This window comes from Capricornis sumatraensis, chromosome 18, assembly GCF_032405125.1.
Source record: "Capricornis sumatraensis isolate serow.1 chromosome 18, serow.2, whole genome shotgun sequence".
In the NCBI taxonomy this organism is placed as follows: domain Eukaryota; kingdom Metazoa; phylum Chordata; class Mammalia; order Artiodactyla; family Bovidae; genus Capricornis; species Capricornis sumatraensis.
The window spans coordinates 16,779,231-16,793,360 of NC_091086.1; the positions used below are offsets into that span (position 1 = coordinate 16,779,231).

Here is a 14,130-nt window from a genome sequence, read left to right on the forward strand (position 1 = left end):
ACTGAGCATTTAGCCAAGCTATTCCTCAGCATTCCATGCAGCCTGCAGGGACGTTGAATGGACACAGGCTCCTCAAACAAGACCTAGGTAGCAGCTCAGTCACGAGCAAATGTAAGTTCTCAATGACTTCCCCAACAGCCCTTATGGTCAACAGTCTCCACTGCCTCTCACAGCCTGCATGCTTATATACAGTCTCTAAGGAACTTAACACTACCCCCAGTCTTCTGGTTTGATTAACAATCCGGCCCTAGTCAGGGGACCCCAAAGCACTCCAATCATCGACCCTAATAAAAACATGTACCCCAAGTCCTGTCTCATCTCTGGGCACTCTGGCTTGACCACCTCATGTGGTCCCTCAAGGTGTGCTGTGTAATTTCTCCAGGACCTATGACTAATAAACTTCTCTATTTCAGATTCTCTTATGGTCTATTGTTGAATCATGACTCACCATCCAGCACCCTGTCCTCCACTTATCAAGTGTTAATTAAGCAATGTCATAATGCCTGCACACCACTGGGTTAGCTCTACCTTCTATATGCCTTCCCTATACTTCTTTTTTTGTGGCCCTCATCATGTATACACATTTATGTTCTATTTTGAAGGAGGTGAAACAAACTTCCCTGACTAGACTATAAGCCTGAGATCAAAGACAAAGTCTATCTTATTACCTTGAATATCTAAACAGTGCCTGATACATAACAGGTGTTCAATGAGTATTTGTTAAATAAATGATAAATCTGTCTCTCCAGTCTTTCTAGGCTATAATAAAAAGCTGATGTTCTTGCTTAGAAATGGAACACTAAAGAACTGAACCCCAAAACTGCAGATCTAGAATAAGTAAACTGGTTTGATCAGGCAAGTTTAACACTTGGAAAAAATAATTTAAAATTTCTTTTAAACAGATAAACAACAATCAATCCTGGGGAGAAACAACTGCTTCTGTTTCACCTGCAGTGAATATCAGCCCCGCCAAGATCCTCAGCTGACACCTCTTCTCCAGTGGCTGCTTTAACCTACAACAAAGATAAAAGTCAAAGGTGAGTTTTGTCCATCAGAGTTATTAAAATGCCTTCCCATACATTCCCTAACCTGGCTCTATCTACCCTTTTTTCTTTCACAGAACTACATATTTTATTTGTCATTTAACCCACCTGGATAATATTGTCTCTAGTCTACAGACAAGAAATGCGAACCCAGAGTCACTAAGGAACTTGCCCACAGCCCCCAAGCAAGGGACAGAAACTGACTTGGACCCAGACATTCCTGGCTTGAAAGCACGCTCTTTCCCCTGCATTATTCTGCCTCCTTAAAGCCTTTGAATCTGTGCAAACGTTGTTCCTACTACCTGGGCTCCCTTCTTCCTCTCATCCACCCAATGAACCCCCACTTCTCTTTCAAGCCCGACCTGCTCTGTGTGGCTTTCCCTGATCTGCCCAGGCCTTTAAACCATTAACGACACTCCACGGTATTGAGCAGATTCCACTTACACCTCCAGTGGCGCTTGCCGGACTGTATTTCACTAATTTGTGTGTGTCTCTCTCATCTTTTCTATACTGTGAGTTCCTGGATGGCAGAAATTGTGATTTATTCATCACTGGACACCCAATAAATGTACTTGAGTAATGCTATTTTTTTTTCACCTTTGCTGAATAATTCCAGTGACTATCAAAAATAAACTCTCAAAGGCATAGTATGTTTAAGATGGGGGGAAAAAGTCTCCATGATTACCCACATCTAAGATTCATGAGAATATGACCAAAAAGAAAGAAACGTTAAGTAATAAATTAAGAATGTCTTAATTATAGTCTGAGAAGTTTTAACAAGAAAAATGATTTAAGGCTAAACGCCAACCTGGTCCCTTAGGAATCATTTATTGATTCTTCTTTGGGTTAGTTGATTTGTTTCTTTTTCTCCAAGTAATTTTTTTAAAAGCTTTTGTTAGAATAATGAACATTAACCTAAAATACAGCATAGGAATGACTTATTCACTACATCAAAAGCTCTGTCTTAAATATTATACAGGGAGAAGTAATTACATTTTTACCTCCAATTATTCCACCCCCAGAACTAAATTCTTGGTTCTCTTCTTCCCAAAAAATTCAGTGTAAAATAACATTCAGTCCAGACAATAACTAGTTACAAAGGTGTCTGGATATTTAAAATTGTAAAAACTAATAAATAACTGATAAAGGATATTCATTTTCAGGGAACTAATATCAGCTGAAAAAAGAAAATTTGTCATCAGTTAATATTTACTGAAACACTCACACATGTCCGAAACTGACATATAAAAATTTGATAAAAGCTTAAGAGAAAAAGAAAATGGCTCATTCTAGTAAATAACAAGCTTGGACAATAAAAGATAAGACAACAAAACAGCTCCTTCGAAACCTTGCCTTATTACTGTGCATTTTTTTCCAACCACTTTAAGCTATGGAAAGCGATGGCAACTCAACCTCACATTATGTGTGAAACCTGCAAAGCCTTTTCTCAATTTTCGGTAAAACAAGCATCAAAATTTAGAATTCTCCAACAGCTGAGGCTGCTGCTGCTTTTTTTCTACCTATAAACATGGCCTTTTGATTGCAGACTACTGAACAGGGTTCAGTTCTCTAACAGAACTGCAGACTTCAGTGGCCAGGTTGCTTCTTTCTAAGGTATAAGTTAAATCTGAATCCAGTGAACAGACACTATGATGTTGACCTTTATCTTCCTTATCCTGATGCTAACAAAATCCTCTCTCAAAAACAGCATTATATCCATATTATGATAATGCCTTATTCCCAAAAAGATGTTTTAAATTCTAGTTATATCTATACTCATTCTCTAATAAAAAATAAACAAGAACTACCCAGGAAAATTTACTATACATAGTAAATTAACCAACAATCACTATGAATATAGCTAGAGAGATATTAAAGAACAATATTTAGTATTATTCTGCAGGGTTTTGGAATGAAGCCTTGAGACTTTTACTACATCCGAAATGGTAGTTTTTCAGACTTACCTACCTGATCCTCAGTAAAAAAGTTATTGAAAATTAACACAAAGCATAAGATCTTTTAACATTCTCTTTTTAATAAACTTGTGTTAGTATTCCAAAACCAAAGATAAACTTTTGAAACAATAAACTTCCTTTGTAAGATATAATTGATGTACCAGAAAATTTGCCATTTAAAAGAATACAATTCAGTGTTCTTTATTATATTAACAAGGTTGTGTAATCATCACCACCACCTAATCCCAGAACATTCCATCACTCTCAAAAGAAGCATCCCTACCCGTACACTCCCACCCTAGACCTGGGCAACCACTAACCTACCTTCTATCTCTATGAATCTGCCTATTCTCCATATTTCATAGAAGTGGAACCAGGCAGTATTTGTCCTTTTGTGTCTGGCTCAGTGTTTTCAAGGTTTATCCATGTTGTAGGATGTGTCAGAACTTCATTCCTTTTTATGGCTGAATAATACTCCACTTTAGGTTTACTGTACCTGTAGAATTTCCTTGGCATTATTCTGTTTACCTCTTTAATATTCTTGGATTATACATACACAGTGGGATGTTTCCTTGTAATCTGTACTAACTACCTGTGTCTTTACCCACCCTCTGTTTATCCCTCTGAAATCTAGGATCAAGTTGTGGCATAAACTGCAGGGTGACCGCTGCTTTCCTGAAACTCGCTGTTGCAGCCTGGTTCAGCACAGACCAGAAACTGCCCCATGACTCGAGGGTGCGGCAAACTGTGCCCTCGTGATTGTCCTAGTAAGCATACCAAGTGCACATACTTGGGGCAGGACGTGCTCACTGCTCCACTTCACTGCCTGCCCCTGCGTCCGTCCCCATGGAAACAAAACAAGATGTTCCTGATCAACAGCAGAGCCTCAACTTGACTCCCTCGTTATGGGGCGCTGATCAAACTCCCCAGTATAGCTATTCCCTAATGATCTCATGTGACTTCTACCAATAAAAGTGCGAGCTGAAAGGAGCCATTTTGTCTTCCTGCCACGGAGAGCAGCAGGACCCCCTGATTCCCTGCTTGCCCAAGTATGTGTCTGACTTTTCACTACGCGCCCGCCCCCATTTCAGGCCTTTCTCACCCGCTGTGCTGGACATGGCAGGTGGCGCCCAAACAGGGACCTGAAATTGGGAAGAATTCCGCCGAGGGAAAAAACTGTAAGTGAAGACAGCAAGCGGTAAGTGAGACGCCTGGATCACGACCAGGCCCTCAGGCTCCAAGGGTGGAAAGTCCCTTGTTGTCTTACAAAGTCAGGGTAACAATGGGGAATGATTTGAGTAAAGCTGAGAAACAGCATCTCCAGCTTTTGAGGCACCTCCTCCAGACTGCTAGTGCGCAGGTGAAAGAGGAGCAATAGAGGCAATTGCTCAGTTAAAGTGAAAGCGAAGCCACTCAGTCGTGTCCGACTCTTCGCGACCCCATGGACTGTAGCCCACCAGGCTCCTCCATCCATGGGATTTTCCAGGCAAGAGGACTGGAGTGGGTTGCCATTTCCTTCTCCAGGGGATCTCCCCAACCCAGGGATCGAACCCTGGTCTCCCGCATCGTAGGCAGACGCTTGACCGTCTGAGCCACCAGGGAAATCAGAGGTGGTTAAATATAATCCTTGGTTTCTGGAAGAAGGCACTTTAGATATTGACAGTTGGGATTGAGTGGGAGACAATTTGAAACCAGCACACAGGAGAGGGGATCGCACACTCGTGATGGTATTTGCGACCTGGGGCTAGTGGGATCGGTCCTATACCCTTTACAGACTGAGAAATCACTCCAGAAGGCGGTGTCCCCAGAAGCAGCTCTTGTTTACCCTTCCGCCCCTCTGCCACCTAAACCTGAGGGTGATTTTCCACCACCGCCACCTCTACTGGATCCAGAAATGTCTTGGGAGGATAAGCCGCTGACTCAATTTCAGCCTGCCACGGCCTCCACCCTTCCTCTGTGTGCTTTAAACACTGAGGACCATCTTGCTTTCCCTATTGATTACAGACCCGACGCCAATAATCCCACTCAGGTTATTACAACCCATGAAACTTTTGACATCAATGTTTTAAAGGAACTAAAATCTAGTGTTAGGTTGAAAGGGGCCAATTCCCCTTAACACAGGAACTGTTGGAAATTTGTTTCCGTGGAAGAAGTTCTTCTTACAATGTTAAAATGTTAGCCAAAGCAGCTTTAAGTGGTCCCCAATAGTTACAGTTTTTTGCCTCTTATACTGAGTTGTGCCAAGAGCAAGCCCATACTAATCTGGCCACTGGACATAATCTTACCTTTGAAATGCTCACAGGCACAGGGCAATATACCAGGCCAACAGCCCCACTGACTTATGAAGGTACACTGGTGGGAGCGTACGAACAGGTCACCAAATGTTGCCGAAGGGTGTGGCAGACAGTATCAGACCCTGACAAACCTACCGGTTCATTTGTTAAAATATTACAGAGACCTGGAGAAGACTCACTGGATTTGTAGACTGGCTCTCATCTGCTCTCCACTGTCAAATTAATAGTCCTACAGTGGAGGACATTTTGTTAAAACAATTAGCCTATGAAAATGCCAATGAAGATTGCAAGGCTGCCCTTAACCCTATTCGTCAAAACGGCAGCCCTGCAGATTTTGTTTGAGCATGTCAGAATATCGGTACACAGGCTTACAAACAAACCACGTTAGCTCAAGCAATTTGTGCTGCCTTTAAAAATAATTTTAGCTCTTCCCCGGCCAAATGTTTTCAATGTGAAAAGCCTGGGCATATGAAAAAGGATTGCCATTCTCGATCTAGAACAGGTATTACAATATCTCCACCCACTTGTAACAATAAAACACTAGGACTGTGTCCTCAATGCCAGAAAGGCAATCACTGGGCTAATAATACAGATCAAAATTTCCTAAGAACGGTTCCCCTTTACAGCCAGGAAACTGCCAACGGGGCCAGCCCCAGGCCCCATAAACAATGGGACATAGCTGGTGAGGGTCTCCAGCACACCCTTCAGCCTATCTCCAGCCTCCCAGCCACTACCAGCAGAAGTGCTGCGTTGGACCTCCCAACCAGAGTAACTGTTCAGATTAATGAATTGGACCCCCTGTGGCAATCCCTACTGAGACCCAAGGCCCCATTCCACCGGGGACTATAGGACTCATTCTGGGCAGAAGTGGCCTTACTCTCAAGGACCTCCAAATTCTTCCTGGCCTTATTGACCTAGACTATTCGGGAGAAATTAAAGTAATGGCTCTTTCTCGCTCATCCCATGTCATTCTTCAAGGTCAACGAACTGCTCAGCTCCTTCTCTTGCCTTACCATGCCCCTAACAACTATAATCCTATCACCAGAGGAAAACAAGAATTTGGGAGCACAGGTGATCAAGTAGTGTGCTTTACTCAACAAATACTCTCAGATCGGCCCACTTGTAAGGTTAAAATTCAAGGAAAAACCTTCTCTGGTCTCTTAGATACTAGAGCTGACTTTTCCATCATTACTTCTCATCAATGGCCAGATGACTGGCCCTTGACTGAACCCCAGGAAAAAAATCTCAGGCTTGGAAGAATCCCAACAACTTGCTCAGAGTTCAGCAATTCTTCCTTGCCTCAGTTCAGTTCAGTTCAGTCGCTCAGTCGTGTCCGACTCTTTGCGACCCCATGAATCGCAGCACGCCAGGCCTCCCTGTTCATCACCATCTCCTGGAGTTCATTCAGACTCATGTCCATCAAGTCCGTGATGCCATCCAGCCATCTCATCCTCGGTCGTCCCTTTCTCCTACTGCCCCCAATCCCTCCCAGCATCAGAGTCTTTTCCAATGAGTCAACTCTTCACATCCAGTGGCCAAAGTACTGGAGCTTCAGCTTCAGCATCATTCCTTCCAGAGAAATCCCAGGGTTGATCTCCTTGAGAATGGACTGGTTGGATCTCCTTGCAGTCCAAGGGACTCTCAGGAGTCTTCTCCAACACCACAGTTCAAAAGCATCAATTCTTCGGCGCTCAGTCTTCTTCACAGTCCAACTCTCACATCCATACATGACCACAGGAAAAATCATAGCCTTGACTAGACGGACCTTAGTCGGCAATGTCTCTGCTTTTGAATATGCTATCTAGGTTGGTCATAACTTTTCTTCCAAGGAGTATGCGTCTTTTAATTTCATGGCTGCAGTCACCATCTGCAGTGATTTTGGAGCCCCAAAAAATAAAGTCTGACACTGTTGCCACTGTTTCCCCATCTATTTCCCATGAAGTGATGGGACTGGATGCCATGATCTTCATTTTCTGAATGTTGAGCTTTAAGCCAACTTTTTCACTCTCCTCTTTCACTTTCATCAAGAGGCTTTTTAGCTCCTCTTCACTTTCTGCCATAACGGTGGTGTCATCTGCATCTCTGAGGTTATTGATATTTCTCCCGGCAATCTTGATTCCAGCTTGTGTTTCTTCCAGTCCAGTGCTTCTCATGATGTGCTCTGCGTATAAGTTAAATAAGCAGGGTGACAATATACAGCCTTGACATACACCTTTTCCTATTTGGCCCGACAAACAACTTGCCCACTTCCAACCTTTTATTGCAGACATTCCCTGCAATTTATGGGGCAGAGATCTGCTTACCCAATGGCACCTAGTTCTCTCCAACAAGGGAAAGGCAGATTATATGATGGTGAGAATGGGGTAACAACTGGGGAAAGGGCTAGGAAAAAATTTACAGGGAGATCCTTCTCCTTTACCCAAACTGGAAAGAAAAGAGCTACTACATAAAAATTTCCAATGAAGGTCATTGACATTTCTCCACCACTACACACCACACCTCTAACATGGCTTAAATCTAAACCTGTTTGGGTGGATCAATGGCCTCTAGCAAAGGAGAAACTTACGCATTTACAAGCCTTGGTAGAACAGTTTTAAGCAGGACACAGAAGTACTAGTCCTTGGAATACTCCAGTTTTCACAGTCCCTAAAAACATCAGGCAAATGGAGGCTGCTTCATGATCTTCGAGCTATTAATGCAGTAAGGCAACCCATGGAGGCCTTGCAGCCTGGACTCCCATCCCCTTCGGCCATACCTCAAGACTGGCCAGTTGTAGTTCTGGATCTTAAAGACTGTTTTTATACAATCCCCTTAGCTCCACAAGACAAAGAAAAATTTCCCTTTTCGGTACCCAGTACTAACCAACAGGCCCCCATGAAATGGTACCAATAGAAAATGTTGCCTCAGGGGATGATGATGCTATGGCAACAATACGTGGCTAGCACTCTGGAGGGAGCTCGAGCCCTCTGTCCTCAAGTCTCCATCATTCACTGTGGAGGACATACTCTTAGCTGCCCCAGAAGTCTCTCCTAAACCCACTTTTTCACCAAGTTCAACACGATCTTATACGATGGGGACTACATTTTAGGAGATATTCATTGGTTGTACCCTGCTTTGTGCGTTCCTACCAGTTCACTTACACACCTCTTTGAGACCCTTAAAGGGGACTCAGCCCTTCTCCTCAGACTCTGACGCCACAAGCTAAAAAGGAACTTGATATAGTAAGTATTGCCATTCAAAATGCTCAACTTAATCATATTCATTATGATCATCCTATTCTCTTCATTGTCGTAGCTTCTTCAGAAGCCCCTATGGGAGTTCTATTTCAAGAACAGCCCACCTTTGGCATCATAGAATGGCTGTTGGCACATTCTCAGGAGGGCAAAACTCTGATGACGTACGTTACCCTTGTGTCTAATTTAATTATACAAGAAAGAAGCATACTTGCCAGTTAACTGGCTTTGATCCTCAAACTATTCATGGTCCATTTGACAAAACTCAGCAATAGCATCTTTGACAGATTTGCTTATCATGGCAGGTTGCCCTCACTGCTTTTGTGAGCATTTTAGACAATCACCCTCCTGCACATAAATTATTACAATTTATTTCTCTAACCCCCTTTGTGTGGCCCAGAGTCACCAAGGCGGTGCCTAACCCAGGCGCTCCTACTTATTTTACAGATGGTTCTAACAATGGCAAAGCAGGCATTACTGATCCTGAGGAGTGAGAAACTCTAGTAACTCCCCATGCCTCGGCTCAGCGAGTGGAACTAGTACAGAAATTACAGTACTTGTTTCTAAAGACCTTTATTAATATTGTTAGTGACTCTGCCTATGTTGTTGGAATGACCAAGTCTACTGAGACTGCAAAAATAAAACATGTTGATTCTGACGACTTATTCCTCCTGTTTCTCCAACTTCAAAAAACTGTTTGCTCCCATTCCTTTCTTCATCACACATATTCAAGCTCACTCCCCTCTCCTGGGGCCTCTCACCCTTGGCAGTTCTCAGGCTGACCTTCTAACGATGCCCATTTTTAAGCAGGCTTACCAGTTTCATCAACTTCTTCATCAATCGGCCATTCTCTTAGACATCAGTTTAACATTACTAAATCCCAAGCAACACAAATTATTCAAGCCTGTCCCTCCTATTAACAAGTCAGTGCTTACCAACCTCCATCACCTGGAGTTAACCCTTGAGGGGTTACTCCAAATAAAATTTGCCAGATGGATGTAACCCATTTTCCTGAGTTTGGACACCTTAGCTACCTTCCTGTTTCTATTGATACTTATTCTCGTATGCTTTGGGCTTCTGCTCATCCCGGTGAAACCACCATTCACACCCAATGCCATTTATTAGCTGCTTCCGCTCATATGGGCATCCCAAAGAAACTTAAAACTGACAATGGGCCAACTTACACTCGTAAATCTTTTACAAGCTTTTACAACCTAACATGCTCTCTCTGGTCTATTCGTCATTCTACAGGCATCCCATATAAACTGGCCAAGTTATTGTTGAATGAGCACATTATGCTCTTAAAAGTCAACTTTTAAAACAAAAAGGGGGAATAGCAGGGGAATAGCAGGGTAATCTCCACCTGCACATCTGCATCCAGCTCTCCTAACCTTAAATTTTTTGCACAACAGATGACCAAAAATCAACGCCATATGAGAAACACCATTCACATACTCCTTCAGTGCAACGCCCAGAGGTCTGGTGGAAGGCTCCAGAAGGTGGTCCATGGAAAGGACCAACCCCCTTATAACATGGGGAGGAGGATGTGGTTGTGTCTCAACAGGTCAAGGCCCTGGTTAGACACCAAGCAGGTGCATCAAGCTTTACCATGGATCCCCCATTTGCACCACGGGAGATGTGGGGTTCCACAATGAGCAGGGCAACGGTGACACAGAAGGTCCAGAGGCTGCCCCTGGTGGACTGCCCCCTGCACCCCCACCCCCACCACCACCGCCCCAAGCAAGGAGGACAACCACACACTCATCAGGCACCTCCTATGACTTGCAGACAACTGAAGAGCCTCAGTCAAAAGAGCGAACAGGTGCTCTTGCGCACTCGAACACCTAAGGCCCCCGAGACCATGTTGCTGGCTATGGTGGCATTGGTCTCCTGTGCTGTACCTGGGGCAGATGCTGATTGGTACTGGACTTATGTTCCATTAGCTAGACCCTTAACCTGGACTGACACTTCCCCTACAGTTTGGACCAACAATTCCCATTGGTTCCCAGATCCTAACGAAGAGCCCTATATTACTATTCTGGACTGACTATGATAGTCCTGCAATCAAAACAAAAAGGGGGAGATGTTGCAGCCTGGCAGAGCTGAGACCAGAACCTGACCCACGACTCGAGGGTGCGGCAAACTGTGCCCTCGTGATTGTCCTAGTAAGCATACCAAATGCACATACTTGGGGCAGGACGTGCTCGCTGCTCCGCTTCACTGCCTGCCCCTGCGTCCGTCCCCATGGAAACAAAACAAGATGTTCCTGATCAACAGCAGAGTCTCAACTTGACTCCCTCGTTATGGGGCGCTGATCAAACTCCCCAGTATAGCTATTCCCTAATGATCTCATGTGACTTCTACCAATTAAAGTGCGGGCTGAAAGGAGCCATTTTGTCTTCCTGCCACGGAGAGCAGCAGGACCCCCAATTCCCCACTTGCCAAATGATATGTGTCTGTCTTTTCATTACGTGCTAGCCCATCTCAGCTCTTTCTCACCTGCCGTGCTGGACGCGGCACTCACGGTAGTGGAGATGGTCACATGGGAAGTGAGGAAAAACAAGGGATAACATAATCCAGTCCCCAGTGCCTACTTCACAGGCAGGTGGCCAGTGAGGGTGCACAGGGTCCCACTCTCAGAAGAGTCCTGTGCTCGGAGTTTAATGCTCACTGGTTACCCTGGTGCAAGTCTAAACAATTTTATCTCTGAAGCTGTTTCCTGTAATGAAGTCTGGCGGGACAATGGAGCATATGTGTTAAGGTTTACAGCCTCTGCTCTTGTGCAGTCCTCCCCCCCTCTGCTCCCTGCTTCCTGGCTGACTGGTGCTACACCCTGCGTCTTGCCCTACCTTCTTTTCCCTGCCCCTGACCAGCGACTGTTCCATCTGTCCCCAGTGGGGCTCTGGCTCAGGAGCAGGGTCATAGGTCAGGCGTGTACCCCATGGTGTCTCCGGGAGGATCATGGCAGCCCATCACAGACCTGGGCTAGGCAGTGCTGAGATGGGCTCGCCAACAGGCCACTTGGCGGGGGGCGGTTAGGGCTAGCCTTTTACCCATCCCCATCCGGGTACCAAGCACATTTTCACATGGAGATGGCACAACTTTGGGGTCATAGTGGGCCCATGGGAAGCAGAGATGCCTGGGGCAGAGGTGGGGGGGTGCCATGTCATGAAACAGCGAATAAAAACACAACTGCTAGACAGATCACAGAAGAAAGGAAAATGTTTTATATTTTAGTACTTTTGACAGTGGAAACAACTCAAATGTCTATCAACCAATAAATGGATAAACAAAATACAGCCTATCCGTACAATGAAATATTACTTAGCTATAAAGAGGAATGAAGTGATCCCTCAAAAATTTAGATACAGAGTTACCACATGGCTCAGCAATTCCACTTCTGAAGATACACCCAGAAGAAATGAAAGCAGGGACTCACACAGATATTTGCACACACACGGTCATAGCAGCATTATTCCAAATAGCCCCAAAGTGGAAGCAACCCAAAAGTATATTGAAGGATAAATAGACAAAATGTGGTATATACATGTACACTGGAATATTATTCAGTGTTAAAAAGGAAAGAAATTCTGACACATAACATGGACAAATCTTGAGGACATTTTCCTAAGTGAAATATGGCAAACACAGGAGGACAGATATTATAGGATCCATTTACATGAGGTTCCGAAAGTAGTCAAATTCATAGACAAAGTAGAATCATGGTTTCCAGGGTAGAGAAGAAGGCAGGAAATAGGGAGTTAGTGTTTAATAGGTACAGAGCTTCAGCTGGGGAAGGTGAGAACGTTCCGGAGATGGATGTGTACTTAAAAATGGTCAGAATGGTATATTTTACATTATGTATATTTTACTTCAAGCAAGCAAGCAAGACTATGTTCTTACCAAAAAGAAACGAACAAGCAGGTTCTTACCAAGGGAGGTCCAGCCAAGAAAATGGTACCCTGCTTGCGAACGATGATGTTTTCATCAGCCATTGCAGGCACGTAAGCTCCTCCTGCTGTGCAGGAGCCCATGACCACTGCTATCTGGAATCCAAGCACACAGGAAACTCATGCAGGACAGCTCGAACAGTGAATTACACAGTCTCTGGATCTACAGTTCCACAGACAGTACCAGGGCATGTTACTAGCTTGTCCTTCTGCTGTCTTTGTTTTTCTTTTCTGGTTTTTGGGGGATTTTTTGTCTGCGCTGTGTGGCTTGCAGGATCTCAGTTCCTGACCAGGGATTAAACCCGGGTCATGGCAGAAAAGCTTGGAATCTTAACCACTAGGCAACCAGGGAACTCCCTGTGTTTCATTTTTAAAATGGAATTCTTTTAGAACTGTTTCCTAACTTTTGTATCAAAACATTTTGAAGGGCTTAGGTCACACTTTTACAAAGGTTGTGGACAACCTCCCTGTCAAATGAAAGACTGGCCAAACAGACCATTACACTGAGCAACTAATGGAGAGAAGAAACTCACAATCAACCCATAAACTAGCAAAATTATATTAAAAAGACAACAGTATATCTAATAATAATAGCAATAATAAGTTCTCTAAACAACTGCCACTTACCTCATAAGAATACTGAAATAATTCTCCAAATGAGCAATGTTAATTTTGTGTTACCCTAAATATAAGACTTTCTAAATATAAAACTAATGTTAGCATCACAATTGAAAATCTTGCTGAAAAGAAAGTCAATTGTGTTGAAGCTGGGTGATGCATACTTGAGGGTTCACAGTACTATTTTTCTACTTTTGTGGGTGCTTGAAATTTTCCATGATAAAAGTTTTTTAAAAATTCTTGCTTAGAGATTGCTGCTGCTGCTGCTGCTAAGTCGCTTCAGTCATGTCCGACTCTGTGCGACCCCACAGACGGCAGCCCACCAGGCTCCTCTGTCCCTGGGATTCATATGATACAAATAATAAATATAGATTTTGCTGATTAGTCCTAGATAGGAATAAATACTACCACGAAGAAAAATAAGAGAAGGATGTAGTGAATATTTTCTTAAATTACCATATGAAAGTAGTTTCACTAATTCCAATATTCCATCTGTTTTCCTTCTAGTCATATCAATACCTACTTTGGAAAAGAAAAAAGCCATGCTACTATTAATCCAAAAGCAAGAAGCGGCATGAGTTACCATTATTTTACGTAGATGGCTGTCATGTTAACTCACGCGCCGCCTTCTATTTAGATGGCTGTCGCGAAAGGCATTTTCTATTTCACGTCATGTTATTAAAAACAGCTGTAACATTTCTTTGTCAATATATAACAGAAATGTTTATCACTTACTGTTTTGCTTGTTTGCTTATCAATCACTGAGAAGTTTTTTTCTTTCGGTTTTATTGGAATATAATTGATATACAGTGCTGCTTAAGGTGTACAGCATAATGATTTGACTTACATGTATCATGAAATGATTATCTTAGTAGGTTTAGAAAATATCCACCATCTCATTTAGATATAATTTTTTTTTTTTTTTTTTGCTGCACCATGCAATGTATGGGATTCTTAGTTCCCTGACCAGGGATCAAACCCATACCCCCTGCAATGCAAGCATGGAGTCTGAGCCATGGACTGCCAGGGAAATCCCT

The 14,130-nt window shown here is 43.4% G+C and overlaps 1 protein-coding gene across 1 annotated transcript in view; it reads right to left on the reverse strand.

Annotated features, from left to right (window-relative positions):
* MCCC2 (methylcrotonyl-CoA carboxylase subunit 2) overlaps positions 1 to 14,130 on the reverse strand; it is a 74,484-nt gene that overhangs the window by 23,686 nt on the left and 36,668 nt on the right. The window contains exons 7-8 of the mRNA XM_068990502.1: positions 12,458 to 12,571; positions 949 to 1,013 (exon numbers count right to left, since the gene is read on the reverse strand). Coding sequence (XP_068846603.1) covers positions 949 to 1,013; positions 12,458 to 12,571 — 179 coding nt within the window. The remainder of the gene's footprint in view (positions 1 to 948; positions 1,014 to 12,457; positions 12,572 to 14,130) is intronic.